The 19,990-nt window shown below is 37.3% G+C and overlaps 1 protein-coding gene across 1 annotated transcript in view; it reads left to right on the top strand.

Annotated features, from left to right (window-relative positions):
• The window catches only part of LOC127878528 (uncharacterized), a 33,014-nt gene that overhangs the window by 6,082 nt on the left and 6,942 nt on the right, over positions 1–19,990 (top strand). The window contains exons 6-21 of the mRNA XM_052425060.1: positions 874–963; positions 2,662–2,710; positions 4,376–4,521; positions 5,529–5,605; positions 7,053–7,106; positions 8,018–8,067; positions 9,621–9,816; positions 10,049–10,234; positions 13,255–13,518; positions 15,017–15,071; positions 16,114–16,234; positions 16,508–16,584; positions 17,067–17,144; positions 17,646–17,694; positions 18,443–18,507; positions 18,939–19,022. Of these exons, the coding sequence (XP_052281020.1) occupies positions 874–963; positions 2,662–2,710; positions 4,376–4,521; positions 5,529–5,605; positions 7,053–7,106; positions 8,018–8,067; positions 9,621–9,816; positions 10,049–10,234; positions 13,255–13,518; positions 15,017–15,071; positions 16,114–16,234; positions 16,508–16,584; positions 17,067–17,144; positions 17,646–17,694; positions 18,443–18,507; positions 18,939–19,022 (1,641 nt within the window). The remainder of the gene's footprint in view (positions 1–873; positions 964–2,661; positions 2,711–4,375; positions 4,522–5,528; positions 5,606–7,052; positions 7,107–8,017; positions 8,068–9,620; positions 9,817–10,048; positions 10,235–13,254; positions 13,519–15,016; positions 15,072–16,113; positions 16,235–16,507; positions 16,585–17,066; positions 17,145–17,645; positions 17,695–18,442; positions 18,508–18,938; positions 19,023–19,990) is intronic.

Genomic DNA, 19,990 nt, shown 5'->3' with positions numbered 1-19,990 from the left:
CACATGCTAAACAGGGACGGCACTTTCCTCCGAAACTATATTTTTTGCTAAGAACCGACTGACTTTAAGCGATAGATCCATAAAAGCGGCAAGTGTCGTCCCTGGTTAGCCTGTGCGGACTGCACTTTACGCAAAAGCATTTAGCCCAGTTTCCCCAGATCGATGCTCATATATAATTATGTATGCGCTGTGTGGATCAAACAATTTTGAATAAGTACAATTATATCAACGGGAATGTATTTTGCGTACATCTTTGTTTAAAATTAAACATGCGATTTTATTTAAAATTGGAAGGGCCTCATCTTTGAAATGATTTCGAATATGATAACTCAATTAAACTTCCGTGGTAAATACGGTATTACAAGTTTGATCAATTTTATGGGAACATCCAAACGGGCGGGGAGCAGGAAATATTTGTCCGGAGCATAACTTTTTACGGCATGGATATATTTTCCAATAACTTGGCAATTGGATCAGCATTATAAGATGGACGCAAGATGAGACACAATGACCAAAGCAATGTGTGTAGAGTAAACGTCACAAATCAAAGTGCAACATAGTATTAAGCATATTTAGGATTTTGATATAACTTTGCAGTAGTTTCAAGCATTCTAAGTGGCCAAAACCCCAGATCGAATATCAAGGTTAAAATTTAAGGTCAAATATATGAGAAATCCATATTTACCTCATACCACTTTTATTGGTGGGCGTATAGTGGCAACAGTGTCATTCTTGTTATCCCCGCCAAAGGCGGAGGGATATTGAATTGGCGTTGTCTGTCCCGTCTGTCAGTCCGTCCGTCAGTCTGTCACTAAATTTTATTTTTTGCGGGGGATATCAATTTAGGAATTTGCTTATTGTGATTTCCTTCAGATGTCGGTTTCAAGGTGGGAGGAGACACGGGCATCAACTACCTCGTGCTTCAGGTGCACTACAAGGACGTCACTTCCTTCCTGCCGCCAAGTAAGAGTTATGGAATAAAACTTAGCAAAAAAGAGTTACCCGGGTATGTGTCTTTAAAGGGAGATTATACGATTTTGTCAAATATTTATGAATTTATATAAAATGTGTAAAAAACTTATTACACATGTATTTCGATATAAATTAAAATAAAAGTTAAGAAGAACATGTGTCGAAAAATGCGAAATAAGCCAGATATTTAATTCTGAAATCGAAAATTTCTGTACAGTCGAATTCGCCAGCATGTATATCATGCATGTTCGACGTGAAACTAAATTTAGTTTTACGGGTCATTTTAATTTCCTGCAACGATATGTATTCATACGACACACGAACACTAACTCCGATTCTTATAAAAAGACGAATGCTTCGGTTATTGTAGGAAAATGTGTACTAAATATCTTAGTCACAATCGGCTCGGGGCGTACTAGTAATTTGTCTTTGCTGCATTTTGTGAAATCCGTCTTCAATGTATATTTTTTCTTGCCTATATTGTGTTATTGTAACATATTTTTATCAATATATTACAGTTTAACACATATAAAAATCGTATAATCTCCCTTTAAGGCGTCGTATATGAGCAAGTGTTAGCAACATTTGAGTTATGCGACTTTTTTCTTTTTTTATTGCAGTTAAAGGCTGAGCTAAGTAGGAGATATGGGCTCTTGAAGCGTTTTGTTCACAACAAGACTTAGTTAAGAAAGAGTTTTGGGGTCTTGAAGGGTTATTCCAGATTAAGACCTAGCAAAGTAAAACGTGTGTTCTCTTAAATCGTTGTTTCAGAACAAGACTAGTAAAGCTAGAGTTATGGGCCTTGAGGCTATGTTTCACAATAAGGCTACGTAAAGTAATAGAAATGGACCCTTGAGGCTTTAATTCAAAACATGAAAGAACATGACCAAGTGTAAGCATTAGGAGGTTCATGTTGTTTGTATAGTCGGTATAACGGGGGTCCCTTAAAATAGCGTGGCACACTAGTGTCATTAAGCATTTATTTAAAAAATGTGGAAAATACATGTTCAGTTCATATTTGTTGTATTAAGTAGCAATGTTCATGAACTACACGTTTAAGCAGAGATAATAAGTCGACCAGAAGCCAACATTAAAGCAGAATTTTATGTGAAGATATTATGAAATGCAAAAAACAACTATTGGCAGGCAAAGCAGAAGGTTTTGGACGATCTTGTTAAAACTATGTCAGTGTATATTTGATAACAAACACAAATACGTTTCAGCACCAAGTTATTCCTTTGAATGTGCATGCATGACACTCATAGTTAACCTGAATATTACTGTGCATACGCAACATGAAGTATCTCTGAATACCGTGTCCCATATGAACATACATATGGCAAGAGGAAATAACACATTCGCTTTCTTTGAAATATTATGTAGACTTATGTATTTTTCGACTTTGCTGTCATGTTTATCAGGTATGAAAAATAGATTTCCTGTTATCGTGTACATGTTTATTGCGCTATTATGCGGTTCAAATAACAGCTCTTACCTTTCCAAGCGAGCAAGTATTGGAATTTGTTGTAAAGAGTCGTAGGCTGTAATCTATAGGATCGGTTGCCTTTGACGCGACGAAAGGATTAATCAGTTCCAATTTCTCAATAATTACCCATGACATTATTATAATATTATGTACGCAAAATAATTAAGTCCATGTTACCATAGCAACAATGGTTCGTGTTTCAGAAAATAGCCACGACAGCTCGGGTATCACAATGACCATGACAGACACTCCGTAAGTATTTCCGGTACATCCGAGTATGGTGCTAATTATTATTGGTTCTCTGTGATGGCTTGTCATGAGCAGATGTTTTACTGTAGGGAAACATCGAATGCACGCATGTTTTATTTGGCCCGGTAATGGATGCTGGATATGACAATTGCTTAATCAATAAAAACAAATATATGTAACAGCCACGATATTGTATTGGTTATGAACAATAATATTACACCCACAGAAACATTAGCACAAAGATGGAACATCAAATATCATTGAATTTAAAAATGTTCACTCTCTTCAATGATGTAACCTTGTTTTATAGAAAGTATCATAATTTGTTCCATGAAAGTTCCAAATAAAAGTAAGGGAGACAAAAAATGAATTATTCACACTTATTTTATTAAACTAATTTTATAGTACTGTGCGTTATTGCTGTGCTTATAATTGGTCTTTATAAGATAAGAAGTATGATTTCCAAATCAGATACCAGTTTTTATTTTCGAAAAAGCGTGACATTAATACATGTGTATGTGACAAACGCCACGAAATGTGAAACTTCGTAGCGAATGGTAACCCGAGGCAACGGACATGCGCAGACGCGATTTGACATTTAACCTTTGAGACTGAGAACTATACATATGACATTCAGTGAAATTCAAAGCCAGGTTAACACCGAAACTGTTGTAATGGTAAAACATTTGAAATTCTATCCGATAAAATGACGCTGTAATTGATAAATGTGGTGAAAAATGGTACTTATAGACTACCTCTGCTGCCATGCCGTAGCAACGGTCTTACAGACCGGTTTTTTGCATGAAATTTTGTTGTTGTTGTTTTAATAGCAAATTCAAATTAAATTCGGAGTGAGTCCATTCAGAACTAGTAGGCAGTGTACACCTACAACTTGTCTCGTTATATGCTGAACATAACGAAGCACGTTATTCTAAATAAAAAACTATTTTAAAGTCGACTACCCAATTAAAAGTAAAAGTTTCCATACTAGAACACGGCGATATGCTGCGCCGCCTAACTGTGATCAAGATGTTTCCACAGCAGGCTACACACATTAAGTAAACATTTCCCGCTTTGGCTGAGGTTCAAATACAGACGGATTAAGACTTTTCCAAATAGTTTCCTTGTCTTTGAATGGCCTTGAAGGGTAACATAAAAATGACAAAAGCATGCTGATACATACCTCGAAAATAGCCGTTTTCTGTCTTTCTTTTTATATGTTTTTTAAGAAAGAAAGAAATTGTTTAGAGAACTTAGCGGACCCATTTAAATTCCATTCAAAATCGACTATACAGGTAGTTATTTTAATCAAACTACTATTGATACAGATTCAATGGTGTTATTTTCAAAAGTTGTACAATTCTGAATTCCGACTCTTTATTAAATAAATGCATCAAAAGTAGGCTGTTAAAAGAAACTGGTATTGATAGCAGCCTCGATCTTTTAAAACTGAGCTTAATGCGTGTGCGTGAATTGTCTTTACACTTAAATGGAATTTTTCGTTTAAAGGAAGTATTTTTTTTTATAAAATCTAGTTTAAGCGGAAAGTGTCGTCCCTTAGTAGCCTGTGCGGACTGCACAGGCTTATCTATGCCGACACTACGCATTTCGCCCAGTTGTCTCAAAACGAGGCTCATATTAATACCACCACATCTACGTATATATCAGTCAGCGGCGACGGGCGGGAGTTTACTTGCTGGGTACCGGTGGCTACATTGACGCCCACACGGTCACCTACATGGAAACGGAGTGCCCCTTCCAGGAGAAGTTTGACGTGCACCCGTTCGCCTTCCGAACGCACGCCCACGGGCTCGGTGAGCTTGGAGATATTGAGCACGAAGTGATATTTGAGCCGCGTTATGCGAAAATGGGTCTTATGCCATACACGGTCAGCGCGTGTGCCATTACATATTGCGAGGTTTTATAGCCTCTTAAGCGGATAGAGTTACTCCGGACCAGACTGTGAAAATGGTAGTCTGGGGCTATGCTTGCCCATTTTGCAGAAGATTCATATTCGCATGACGCGGCTCAAATCTACTAATACTAATAGTAAATATACGGAGTGTGTTGGTTATGAGAATCCGGACCATCACAATTAATAATACAGTACTATCTCGTACTTCTTAACTAAGGCTTTATAGTTGTTCTAGTCATAAAAACAAAGAAATGCCCTTTACCTTCAGATAATTTCTTTAAAAGGATGCAATTTTCCCAAAATTTAAAACTTACTTCGGGATCGTTCTTCCCCTTTTTCAGTTTTGTCGAGATTTGCCCCCCCCCCCCCCCAAAATATAAGGTCGGGCCCTTTCACGATTTTTTTAGAAAAAAACGGGTAGAATAGACTCGCGTTTGTTATTGTCAAATTTAATATGGAAAAATAATTTAATTGTTTCATGTTATGCAAAATATTATTAAAATAGTGACTAAAATTTGATTTCTTAGTGTGTTTTTTTCTTGTAAATACGTGTTCCCCTACGTTCTAAGTGCCTGTCAAAGTCATATTACTGACTTTAATTCGACTGCAGAAATTGCTTCTCATTTGAACGTGTATACTACTCAACGAGTTAATGCAATTAAACCATGTCTTCAAGTATTCTTAGGTCGCCGTGGTGTAATGGATATGGTGTCCGCCTAGCGACCGGGAGGTCACGGGTTCGATCCCCACCGTGGGAGCGTTCTTTAGATCTCCCCCAAAGACACCAAGTACTGGTTCTAGGCCCAGGAAACGGACTCGAGAGCGTTTATATAAGCCTTAGGCTTTCGATGCAATCGAGCTAAAATAAATAGGTTTAAACTAAGTATTCTTACCACTCGGTTGCAGGTATGGTCACTTCCGGTTACCGCATTCGAGACGGTCAGTGGACGGAGATAGGCCGCCAAACACCACAGAAACCTCAGGTGACTATGAATTAAAGACATTAGTAATGAAACATACCAATTGCGCAATGTTGTATTGTTTAATAATTCTGTAAACAAAAGATTGATCTCTATTTTAAGCAGCGGTTCTTAGTTACGACGAATTGGAATTTAAACTCGTTTGCATATGCCCGAATAATTGTTTAGCCATGCATGCGAGTTGTTTTGTGGCCGATTATAGTTGTATTGTCCTTCGCCCAGAAAGAAGATTACGTTGTGCGTTGTTGTCCCCTACCGGTTTCACCGGAGGGGACTTATGGTTTGCGCTCTGTGTGTCCGTCAGTCCGTGTGTCCGTGAGTCTGTCACACTTTTCTGGATCATGCGATAACTTTTAAAGTTCGTAATATTTTTCATGGAACTTGAAACATGGATAGATGGCAATATGGACACTATGCACGTCATTTCATTTTGTTCCTACGTCAAAAATTCTGGTTGCTATGGAAACAAATATAAAAAAATCTGACAATGGTGGAGCCGGTAGGGGACATATATTACTTGGCAATAGTCTTGTTTATTTGGGATTTTTTTATGGAAGGGTGGCATATAGCAGTTGAACTGTCCGTCAGTCAGTATGTCAGTCTGTCCGTCCGTCCGAAAACTTTAATGGTCATAGCTTTTTCAATATTTAACATAGCAACTTGATATTTGGCATGCATGTGCATCGCATGAAGCTGCACATTTTGAGTGGTGAAAAAGGTGAAGGTCAAGGTGATCCTTCAAGGTTAAATGTCTAATATATGGCGTCTGTCCGTTCGTCCGAAAACTTCAACATTGGCCATAACTTTTTCACTATTGAAGATAGCAACTTGATATTTAGCATGCATGTGTATCTCCTGGAGCTGAACATTTTGAGTGGTGAAAGATGAAGGTCAAGGTCATCTATTAAGGTCAGATGTCAAATATTCCGTCCGAAAACCTTAACATTGGCCATAACATTTTTACTATTGAAGATAGCAACTTGATATTTGGCATGCATGTGTATCTCATGGAGCTGAACATTTTGAGTGGTGAAAGGTGAAGGTCAAGGTCATCCTTCATGGTCAAATGTCAAATATTCCATCCGAAAACGTTAACATTGGCCATAACTTTTTAAATATTGAAGATAGCAACTTGATATTTGGCATGCATGTGTATCTCCTAGAGCTGAACATTTTGAGCGGTGAAAGGTCAAGGTCAATGTCATCCTTCAAGATCAAAGGTCAAAAATAAAAAAATAAAATTTTCATTTCTCCATTCAATTTCTTACTTACTTCTCATGGAGCTGCACATTTTAAGTTGTGTAAGGTCAAGGTCATCCTTCAAGGTCAAAGGTCAAATATATGGCTACGAAGCGGCGCAATAGGGGGCATTGTGTTTCTGACAAACACATCTCTTGTTTCAGCTTAAAATATTTATTTTCGTGTTTATGATGATATCAATTGCTTTCAGATGTTCTACAATAGCACCACGCCTGGTCTAGTCATTCATCAAGGTGACATTTTGGTAAGTCATTGTTAAACAATGTAATTGAGACTCTTCTGAGAAAACCGGGCTTAATGCATGTGCGCAAGTGTCATCCCATATTAGCCTGTGCTGTCCGCTTCTATGAAATGTTTTGTTTAAAGGCAATCTCTAGACGACCATTTGTTCCTGGCTAAAAAGTGTGGACTGCCCAGGCTGATCTGGGACGACTTCACGGACATGTATTTAACCCGGTTTGGCCAAAGCGCGGTTCATTTATCTGAATCTATTTCATCAGGTTCGTCTTTGATAATGCCCGTGCGAACGTGCGTTATTGTCTGTAACGGTTCCTAAAAACGCGTCAAAAAAACTTCTGAATTATAGGATATTATTGCTATCAAATTGTGCGAAAATTGTGAAGGTTTTTGTGTGCTACAGATCAGTATGCTTGTGTTGTTAATTGCAAACACTTGATGCGCTTACACTCCCCAACACATGTAAACAAGATTACTCTGATGTGTGCATACAAAGATATCAAGGTCTGGTAATTTTGTTTTTGCGATGGTCGAGTGGTAAAACACTGGGCTATCCAATCTAGAGTTCCGTTGTTTAATACCCGGAAAGAGCACTGGGCGTTTCTTAAACGCTTACAGCGTTTACCAAACCGACTAAATATGAAGTTATAAGAAACTCTTAGAGTTTTATGGCGTGTACTGTAGCATAGCACCGAAACGTACACAAACCACGGAATCTCTTGGTAACGAACAAGAGTAGCTTGCCCGGACTTCTTGTATCACACAACTGTTTCTTCCGCCTATAGTCACATCAGTTCAGTTGAGTAATCTTTAGGCAAAAACACACTTTATTAATAATAACTGATTTAATTAAGACATACACGGTCGGTAGCATAGTGTGTGTTTGTTCTTGGCTATTAATATCCTCGACCATTTCAGGCTGCTAGATGTACAATGAAGAATGACCTGGACAGACGGATGTACATCGGGTGAGTTCAATATACATTGTCTTTGAGAAAGGGAACGTATACAGCGAATATTTGGATATGTTAAGTGTGATTGCGCGATTTTGTTTATCATCGGAATGGATGACAATATTTGCACATGGTCTTTGACGAAATAAGTTTCAATTAAAAGTTTGCAAATGTATCTGCTTGTGCGTTCATTAAAAAACAAGATGTGTTTGTGAAACACTATGTCCCCCATATATTTGACCGTTGACCTTGAAGGATGATCTTGACCTTTCACAACTCAAAATGTGCCTTGAGATACACATGCATGCCAAGTATCAAGTTGCTATCTTCAATATTGCAAAAGTTATGATCAATGTTAAAGTTTGACGCAAACAAATCAACAATCCAACAGACAGACAGGACAAAAACAATATGCCCCCCAGTATATAGACTGGGTGACATAAACACTACTACATTTCACTGTTTGCATTATGCGTTTACATTGTATACTTCCCTGAACATATGTATACATCACTCATGATGTTTACGATGCGCTCTGTTGCGGTGTATCAATACCAAGGCTATTAAAGTCTATCCATGTAATTTCGCAGTTTATAAAATAGTATTTATGTCCTGTATGCATTTTTTTAACGAACGATTATCCATATACGACACAAGCGTGCGTGGTTGCGCGAGTTGATTCCCTTTTGCAATTACCCCTACCTCAATCAAGTGGGATGATTTTCAGAACTTAGGTTAGATCTGCTTATAATATAACATGTCTTCTTTAAATTTATGCAGCAGACCAACCCAGATTGTAAACATTATTGTCCCCTACCGGTTTCACGGGAGGGGACTTATGATTTGCGCTCTGTGTGTCTGTCAGTCTGTCTGTCAGTCCGTCAGTCTGTCACACTTTTCTGGATCCTTCGATAACTTAAAAAGTTGTTCATATTTGTTCATGGAACTTGAAACATGGGTAGATGGCAATATGGACATTATGCACGTCATTTCATTTTGTTCCTACGTGAAAAATTCTGGTTGCTTTGGCAACAAATATAAATATATATATATAATAATCTGACAATGTTGGAGCCGGTAGGGGACATATATTGGTTGGCAATAGTCTTGTTTTACAATGATTCTTGCCATAGACAAAGCAAACATAGTCGTTGTAAAACAACCCGTGAAGAATGTTAAGAACCCGAGCCCAGCACAGTCAAACAAATAACAAGTTGTTTAATATTTGTCATATCATGTTTGAATTGATAAAATATTTGAAATGAAAATTCATTGATTCATCCCTCCCCCCCCCCCCCAAAAAAAAAGAAAAAAATGTCGTTATTTGCAAAATGTTTAAATAAGACTTCAAATAATTTAAGCGTTATCTTTTTAAACGACAAAATAATCGGTTGTGTCCTTGTGTGTGGATATTAAACAATTCTGGTCAACGCCATCGTGAGTTTGTTTTCATCCTTATCAGAAATCCGGATCATTTTTATCAGCATATACAACGATAACCGAAAAAATACTATATTATAAATTATAAAAGGCGTATGTATTAACCCTAAACCACTTTTGTATCACAGGAGCACACAAAACGATGAGATGTGCAACTTCTACATGATGTACTACACAGAAGGTGATGACATCATACCGGGAACGTACTGCTTCTCGCAGGGCCCGCCCTCGTACTACTGGGCTGACGACATCAACATGCGTAATGCGATCAAGAACATTCCCCCCAACGCAAGTGTGGTTCCCGGCGAATCAAAACCATTAAAGGTACAGCATCTATTTTTGTCAAACATGGCTTCCATCACGCTGTCGCTTATATATATATATATTGAAAGTGGTAGATTTTATTCCGTGATTTGAACACTGGGTTAGGTGTATTAAAAAAAAGGCTGAAAACCCAGTGAATGCAATTTAATGTGAACGTTTTCTTCGAGAGTTTACATGTACATATTGTCAATATAAATGTATCAGTCTAACCTTTAAAATGGTTCCCCTTTAGCAAACCGCAGTGAAAGGCAAGTATGAAGATAAAAACACTGTCGCAGACGACTACTCAAACCTTTATGACGTCAAAGGCGCCAACATGAACACCGACCTCGCTAGTATGCCGCCACTCGAGCTGCACCGTCTGCTGACGTACTTGCGGTCACGTGGGCCGCGTTCCTATGATGACGACTTGTACTATTAATAGACGTGTACTACTAATAGATTGATATTCATAAAACTCCTAAGAGAGATCTTTCTAGTATTGAAGGTCATGCTTAAGTGAAAATGTTCGAGCTTCGCTTTTTGCACCAACTTCAAGTATTTTATAATTAACCATGGGTACAATATTACACAATTGTACAGGCTACCATTATCACATGTAAAATGGAAACAAACTATACATGAAACAGTCAGAAATGTATGAATGCTTATGATTTAAAGCCTTTTATTTAAATTTCTCTTATGAGCTTTGTGTATAAAGGCCACAGTCGAGTTCGATGGAGTCGCATAGGAATAAAATTGAAAGAGGCTCCCTTCGGTTTTTGTTTTTGTGGAGATGTCTTACTTGTTCATGTTGATCAGGGTTCTCAATAATGTGTGCAATGTCGAAATTCCATATTCGCTGGCGATGAAGATGATGGGTTTATATTTTAACCATAATTATTATTTATACATAAAGTGTTTTAAGTTATCAAAATTATATTTAAATATATTTTTTAAATGTTGTTCACGGAAGTGGTTGTGTTCATGAATAAATCGTGCTTATTTCAAATAGCTATCATTGTGTCTCTTTGTTGAACGTCGACATTTTAAATGCATTCGTTGAAGAAATACATGAACAAATCTTTGGTTACTTAAACCAATTAAAACTTCGCAAAACGTTTGTCTGTTTTATTGTCGATGACGGAACTGGTCTCAATGTCATGATACAAAGCCTATTTATAAAAAAGTTATTAAACAAACATGCCGCTCAAAAATTAAACATTTGCAATAGTAATCTGATTTCCAAACCTTTAAATATATTATCCAAATTATGAACAAAATACCGCACATGAACAAAGTCAGTTTGGGGATAAAAATAACGATTTATCTCCCTTCGGAGAAATTAAAAGTTTTAACAAAAAATATGAATGTTTGAAAAAAACGTTAAAAAAATTCCCCATTTAACTCAATGCTAAATATATTCCCAATACTAAATGCTAAATATTATCATCGATTGTGATCCATAGGCGCCGCGGATCTGCATGATAGTTGGGTATGGTATTATAAATAAATCTTTTAAAAAAGGCAGCTTTGTGCTATTATTTACCACTGAAAACAATGATAACATATCTTCACAAGTTGTTAACTGGTCAAATTTTAGACATTCATCATTGACTTGAACGCGGTCAGGTAGATCACTGATGTCACACATAAAAAGCCTAACGTACAGCGGAACAATTATAATCCCCTTTTCTACTATATTCAACTAAACGATCTTTCAAAAACTAGACTGACCCTTGCAACACCATTAAACACCTGACACTATCCAAAAGCACGGCGGAGAGAGCCCATGGGAATACACGCTAAGACACGAACAACTTGACTAAACCCCTCCTTTTCCGCGCCAAACAAATACAAAACCACCTCGCACAACATCATCAACATAACCCACACACGCGCGCACACACACACGCATACACACACACACACACACAAGAAAAAAAGGGCACATTAAGGTCTCATTGGCCATCGTGCACTGATCTATTCCATTCAAAAAATTTACCTGCTACCCGGATAGCCGTGGTAAATCTGACCTAATTTGGCTCACAATTAAATATTCTCCCCTGAAAGGTCACAGGGGCAGGTCCGAATTATATACAGTCGTGAAGACGCGGATGCGACCTGTAAATAAACTTTGAATACACACGGAACAATTATAATAAATAAACATTTTTTATAAATAAATTGCTAATGTTGCATCCACATATGATGAGATATAAATATCGCAACGATTTCTTTGGTAAGAAACACAAATGTCCATTCATATAAAACGGTCATATTATATCACATTTGTACTTTTTGCTAGTTATTATACTACAAACATGTTTCCTGTTCGTTGTAAGCCATGTAAATCAAGCGACAGTTAAATGTATGTTATTGAACAATTTTTGCTCTGAACAAGGATATCCTTTAAGGTCGCCGTGGTGAAATTGATATGGTATCCGCCTAATGCCCGGAAGGTAACGGATTCGATCCCCTCTGTGGGAGCGTTCTTTTGATCTCCTCAAAGACACCAAGTACTGTTTATTGGCACAGGAAACGGGATTGATAGCGTCTCAATAAGCACGAGGCTTTCGATGCAATCGAGCGAATATAAATAGGTTAAATCTAAGGATTATAATCACGGACAACCCAAATGCACGTAGAAAATGGTTCGAGGCAGGACAACAGCCACGAGGGCACGTACCGGTTTGTAGAAATACAGGAGACATACCGCACGGACATCCGACCCAAATAAATTTAGAACATTCGACCAAAAGACAGAGATTTGCAGTCACGCCGTTCTATTTGTACAATGGTTTCCAGTTTTTCGATTGTAATGTGCAGTTATATGCATTTGTTTACCACTTCATTTACAAATATACACCCATGTTTATTCAACTCAGTCATTGATTCACAAGAAAGGCCTGGTTAATTTAAGACTAACGCTATCCACATTCGAGCACAGTTTGGCCTTCACCGCTTTTTCATTACATCTTTGTCTGTCAAAGGACAAGATGTAAACAACGAACATACTGTATTTTACGCACGATTGTAAATTGATGGCTAGTACCGTCAGCATGGATACAAAGAGAGGTTTCAGGAGAAATATAAATAAGGGAATACCAATCTTCAAAGTTCCTTTTATTTGCATTTTTTTTCCATGTTCATAGATGAAATTAGTTTCTAAAAAATGTAAAAAAAATCAACGTGGACAGAGTATATAAACAAAGTGCGTGGCAGTTTGAATGTCAAATCATGTGACTCAAACCACTTGTGCAGAAAATTGTGTTTAATACATTCTCCCTGTGAGCATGAATCGTCAAGTGCGTGCACTTGCGGCGGATCAAATGACCCAAATAAATTATATGTTGAAAATATATTTAAGAACTTATTAAGTACGAAATGCGACTATGACCCGATTGTCACGATGGCTTATGTAGTGACCACCTATAATGGACTTATTTGACTTATTACAATGTGCACATCTGCACGTATGCCCAATTCGGGTTCTTATCTAACCACACGAGGTCGAGACGTATTCAAAGATACGACAACAATCTCCGAGCACAATTTAGTACGCATAAATGTATATACATATCTTTTCGAATGATGAACAAGGAATATTCTTTTGGGTGTAAACTTTTCATTTTAATTCTGGTCTTACTTCACTGCAGCCATGTTGATACGACCGAAACGTACACATTTACAATTCGAATGCCAGACGCTGTTGCAAAAGAGGTTGGTTTACTTTTTTTTATTAATTTCGATACATGCACCAACAGTCGATCTGTGCAGGCTTTTTAACCAGATGTACCACACACTGGAAGTATTATATGTGTAAATTTTCGTGTCTAAAAACACTTAAAGTATAGTATTATATTAAACATTTTAACAGTTTGTACATTGTACCAAATATAATTAGCTGAAGTTGGGCACCAATATACACGTATTTGGTAACAATGTTCTTTTTTTTGTAACAATGTTCTGTATTTATACCAACAAAAGTTGGTATAAAACCGAACTTTACGAATCACATGAAACCATTATTTGAAATGCATAATTTGCTGCACAGCTTTAAAACCGGTTTTACTAAGCCATTCATAACATCTGACGTTCCATTTCTCTTAAATTGCTCTTACATTTAAGACATGTTACGTGTCAAACAGCAGAAAATGCATTAAAGTCGGATTAAAGAAATCATCTTTACAAACTATTATGTCTGGGATACCTCAATGATCTATTCTAGCCAGTGCCCCAGATAAGCTGCGTATCTGCGTCTTTTACCCTATTAAAATGTTCAAAAACGCAAAGAAATACAATATCATGCGTATTGAAAACGCAACCAATTTGACTTTTACGCAAACTCGTCAAATGGGATGCGTACAATACAATGGCTTCGATCGAAAATGCTTTTCTCGTGTTCGGTATTTTCTCTTTTGAAGTATTATCGTAACGAGGCGTTGCTTTCATTCAGCAAGCACCTGGATGTTGGAGCAAGAAACAGTCAAAGTAAATAAAACGCTCTGCGGACTAGATTTCATAGTAAAATCAAGCGTCTGACCAAATAATTTACGACGACATACATGCGCTTTCAATCTGACTTAATCCGTCGTTTTATAACTCAGTTCACCCTATTTTAAGAATGTAATCACCCTATTTTTCAAAATCAAAGGGTGAAAACCCTATTTCCCAAATAATTATCTGGGCCACTGATTCTAGCTCCTTTTTTGAATGTACATATGGACGACATCCCATACTAACTACATATTCAACAACGGGTGGTATGCAGATGACACAGGTCGGACTATAACATGTTAACTACTAAATAGTTATTGCAACACGTTTATACGTCATATCTACTTGTGTGCTTTCAATAATATGTATATTCTTCAAAATTAAATTAAATGCATGGGTAATTGGGACGAACGTTTTATTATAGCTTTAATTTCAATATATTTAGTTTCTACAGCAGGTTGTTTAATTTGTGTGTGATCCTATGATGTCGAGGGAAACCGGAGTACCCGGAAGATACCAAATATCTGTCTTGTACTGTTACCACCAACCAAACTCAGGGAGTGGTAGGTTTGCCTCGGTGAGAAGCGTGTGCACCGGAAAGCATCCATATAGGAACGTCCTGAATTAACTGTTCGTAGCCGATGAGCTTTAATGTACATGTTAATTATAAATTATTTACAATGTTTATTGAAGTATACTGCAGTATTTGTGTTTTCCCTAGCTTGATGCCCTCATATGCCACGCGGCGAGACTAGATCCAGAGGAGGCGTACATAGGTACGTTAGGTTATTCACACTTGAAAGTATGAACCACTGTGCTATACGGTTAAATAAAACACAGTCCACTATACTCGAGGAAATCGAGCTCACATGCACAGGTTGCAGAATCAACGGGGTTTTCAGAGTTTTTCACATGGGCTGTACAGAATATAATCACACCGTTAAAAAAGTTTATTTTTTTGCAAATATCTCAAGTTATTGAAATACATTTGCAAACATTTTAGTGCATACAAGACCGTTTTTCTTACAGATTGTGCCGATGTCTTAAGGTATAAGAATAAATCCTTGAATACGTCTGAAATCGTTGACGAAATTCCACGTTCCGTGAAACATAACCGTGTAGTATTAATCGACTTTTGAACAAGAGCACATGCTTATCAAATAAACAAATTCTGATGTATTTGACATTGCCATAAGCAGCATAAAAACATGTCTTTATGCACTAGTTGAAATTTTTAAGAAAAAATGTTAAAACAAGTTATTTGAAATGAAGCACAACTAACCGTCGTGTTAAAAGCTAATAAAGTTTAAAGGGGAACCCCCATAAAGTCACGTGATCCTGTACCCTGATGCAGCGGTATAATAAATATTGCTTACACCATTGTGTGGTTGTTTTTCATTTTTTTCTCTTTTAATCTATGATGATGTTGACAATATTTTTTACCAAAATGTAATTCATGATACCGCTGCATGTGTAGAAAAATATCTTGATAAAGGTATACGAGTATGGACGAACATGTATTGGTAAAAAAAATGCATGTTGGTTGCATCATTTCATCATACATGCACTCGACAAATTAAATGCCGTCTCACATTTTAAGGTTTGTTGACCTGTTACTTTTTGGACCTAAAATACAACGTGTAGAACAAGGAATGCTTTATTCACTCCTGATAAATTCCAAAAAAAAACAATAACTCAGACATAAATATCGTTCGCATTATTGTCACATAAGTGTAAAAATGAAGTTCATGGAAGAAAAAGAGTCTACATTTTGTAAGTTTAACAAACACAACCAGACAGATGTTTCTGTGTTTTCAGTGGAGTACGAGCCCCATGCCTCGAGGCACGTTGCCCACCACATGATGGTGTACGGGTGTGGTCTGCCTGGCTCCGAGGAGCCGGCCTGGGGGTGCGCGGCCATGGACGACCGCTCCAACAAGTAGGGGAACATGCCTCACGACTACAATCAATCTTAAAAACAAAATAATCCCTAATATGATAATCTTAAACAGTTAGTAAATTAAAAGCATTTACCCACTACTAACATGTAACACTATTTTTTATTGGTTAATAGTTTTAGTTTGAGATTATTATTGAGATTGAGAAATTATGTAAGTGTTGGGCCGTGGGACGTATGCCATTAAATAATGTTAAAAAATGTTTGATGAAATGTGGAAAAAGAATGATAAGCACTGCGCTATTTCTACCGTAGGTCTGTGTGTGCCGACGGTGAGAGACAGATTCTGTGGGCCTGGGCGATGGACGCCGAGGGACGGAAGTTCCCTAAAGGTGCTCACTGCGTCATCTGTTTTCACACACTAGAATAATTCATAATCGATGGTTTGCATTCCGACTTTTTAATACATGAGGTCTTGAAAATGTAAACAATACAAATGTTTTTCAAATATATGATATAACAAAATAAAGCTGACGCTTCGAGCACTCAACATGTTGCTATAGTTAAGGTTAACTTGTATTCAACACTTTCAATAGATTCAATAGTCAGCTTAAACAATTATAAAAGATAAAACAAGTATTGTATTTATTTGTCATCTAAAATAATTTGATTTGCAAAAAAATTATATTGAATGGCAGCATGTACACAAACGACCATTCAAGAAGTATGCACAATACGTTCTACGTTAATTTTCTTCTAATCATTTTCTTTTTATTCCGAATTAATGCAGAACATAATTAAACAACTGTACACGTGCTTTATACTAGTGTATTTGGTCGTATAATTTTACCCGTTGCTAACGCGACGTGTGTAGATGCCGGGTTCCGGGTGGGTGGCGACACAAACATCAACTACATTGTCATCCAGCTGCACTACGCAGAAAAGTTCAGACGTGCGTATATATTTTGTTGTTCAAAGCTTATATGATGTTCGATTGCAGTGCAGAGCATATGTGCTTGTATTCCATAAGTTGATAGCAAACTTATAACGCAGTTCAAGGCATTTCAAACATTAGTCGTTCACGCGTTTTATTTATGAACTATCTCTCCGATTAAGTAACCGTTCCATAATTTTAACTGGGCGAGTTATGGCATAGACCGTTGCGTTTAGTACTTTGATCAATAAATAAGTTGCAATTTCATTAATAAAGGATAGCAAGTTGTGTCTTTCATTGAATCTGAGTTAAATTGTCTTTGACATTATCGATGCATATGTTTTTGAAAGTTCAATGTTTATTAATACAGAAAATAAAATGTGCATTTAATGTTTCGCAACGCATTGTTTAAAATAATTTATGTACATTTTTTTAATGATTTTTTTTTCGTTGAGTTCCAATCATATGTATGTAACTTGAATAAGATTTTAGTTCTTATACTTTTTCATTCTAAAACAGCCGAACAGACAGATAACTCAGGAGTTACATTGCACATATCGAAGGAAAAGTAAGTTGATGTATGCGTTGTACTTTTGTCACCCTTCGAACGCTAGATGTCGTCAGGCAAACTAATTTTAATAATTTAAAACAAACCAGGAAGTGTATGTTATGCCACAGTCGACACGTCATTGTATTGTTCTTGTTTCATCTAAGCTAGTTAAATTGCCTTGTTCGAGATTTCAATCGCGGTGCCTTGAGCAGAATTATGAGCCTCTTAGTGGGAAAACTGGGCTTAACAGAAATTAGTTAAACGTCTTCCCATATTATGGACGATACTGTCCCCTTCAATGACATTTTGGTTAAAGAAAGTCTCTTCTAGACAAAATTGAAGTTGAGGCAGAAAGAGTCGCCCTAGTTAACATGTGCGGACGTCATGCATTAAACCCAGTTTTCACAGAACGTGACTCTTATGATATACTAGTAGGCTAGTAGCAAAGAAGTACGTCAGCGTACATGTCTATAGAAATAGTGTAGTCCCTCTTGACTTTCAAGGAAATATGAATAAACGAAATGTTCATGGTTAAAATATTTGCTGACCCACTTGAAGGGCGGTCAACACATAGCTACTTTTTTACTGTATATAATGTACTTGAACGTGTTGTTTAATGAGAAGAAACAGCAATTTCAATTTCCTTCATGTTGAATAAGCAACTAAACGAAAACGTTAAAACAACATAATTTGCAACTTAACGCCATTCACATATATTTTCATTGTCCATAAACAGTTTATGTGAAGATGTTCACTCTAATTCAAGACAGCGGTACCAGGCCGGCTATTACGTGCTGTACACCCACGGTTATATACCTGCGATGACACAGGGTGAGAATGGCAGAAATATGTGAACGATTTTGTTATAATAATAAAATTGACATTTGGTCAGGTGCATGCTTTGGTTATTGACATTCATGAAATAATCTGGATTTGCAGGCAAGTTTGTATGTAATATTCATGTCATACACGTGATGTGCATGTAAATAAATCCGCTTAACAACCAGTATCTGGACACCATTTAACAGATAACGGTCAACGTTTATGCCTAAAACTGATGTATGCCTAAATGATCGTTAGAATCATTTTAGCATCCATAAATGCTATATCGGAATACCGGTATTATCTTTATTGACTTATCGCAAATAATATTTAATTGTGACTGGGCTATTTTTATAAATTTAATGATGGTTTGAATTTGCACAAACCATGTGTGTACATGTGCATATTGATAGGGAATAAATCATCTCTGTTGATTGCAGAGTACCACCTTGAGAGCGCCTGTGAGTTCGGCCGTAACTACTCCATCCATGCCCTGGCCTATAGGACCCACTCACACTCTCTGGGTATGTCAACGAGTTCATTGTTACACCTGCTTTGTATTGTACTCATCGGTCCGGAAAATCCGTTTTGTTTTACATCGTATGGATTTGGAAACAGTTTAGGAACAACCATAGGCGGATCCAGGGGGGGGGGGGGGGGCGGACGCGGCCTACGCCCCCCTAAAATCTCCAAAGTAAAGTAAATTCATTTGATGTTTTACACTTAACTAGATCTAAATCACCTATATAAACTTGTCAAAGCCTTCAAAATCAATAAAATCGTGGAGCCCCCCTGGACCCCCAAAACTATAAACTATGCACTTTTTGGCATTATAAGAAGGTACTTTGATGAAAGTATATAAGGCGTGACATGCTCGAGAAGGGGTTGTCAAAGCCTTCAAAATCACTAAAATCGTGAAGCTTTCGGGGGGCTTCGCCCATCTAGACCCCCTACACTATAAACTATTCATTTTTTGGCATTATACGAAGGTACTTTGATGAAAGGATATAAGGCGTGACATCCTCGAGAAGTGGTTGTCAAAGCCTTCAAAATCACTAAAATCGTGGAGCTTCCGGGGGGTTTCGCCCCCCCCCCCCCCCTGAACCCCCAAAACTATAACCTATGCACTTTTTGGCATTATAAGAAGGTACTTTGATGAAAGTATATTAGGCGTGACATGCTCAAGAAGTGGTTGTCAAAGCCTTCAAAATCACTAAAATCGTGAAGCTTTCCGAAGGCTTCGCCACTCTAGACCCCCCTTAACGATAAACTATTCATTTTTTGGCATTATAAGAAGGTACTTTGATGAAAGTATATAAGGCGAGACATGCTCGAGAAGTGGTTGTCAAAGCCTTCAAAATCACTAAAATCGTGGAGCTTCCGGGGGGCTTCGCCCCCCCCCCCCCCTCGACCCCCAAAACTATAAACTATGCACTTTTTTTGGCATTATAAGAGGTACTTTGATGAAAGTATATAAGGCGTGACATGCTCG

This window comes from Dreissena polymorpha, chromosome 4 (genome assembly GCF_020536995.1).
Source record: "Dreissena polymorpha isolate Duluth1 chromosome 4, UMN_Dpol_1.0, whole genome shotgun sequence".
Classification (NCBI taxonomy): Eukaryota; Metazoa; Mollusca; class Bivalvia; order Myida; family Dreissenidae; genus Dreissena; species Dreissena polymorpha.
This window is presented reverse-complemented; position numbering and strand designations above follow the sequence as displayed.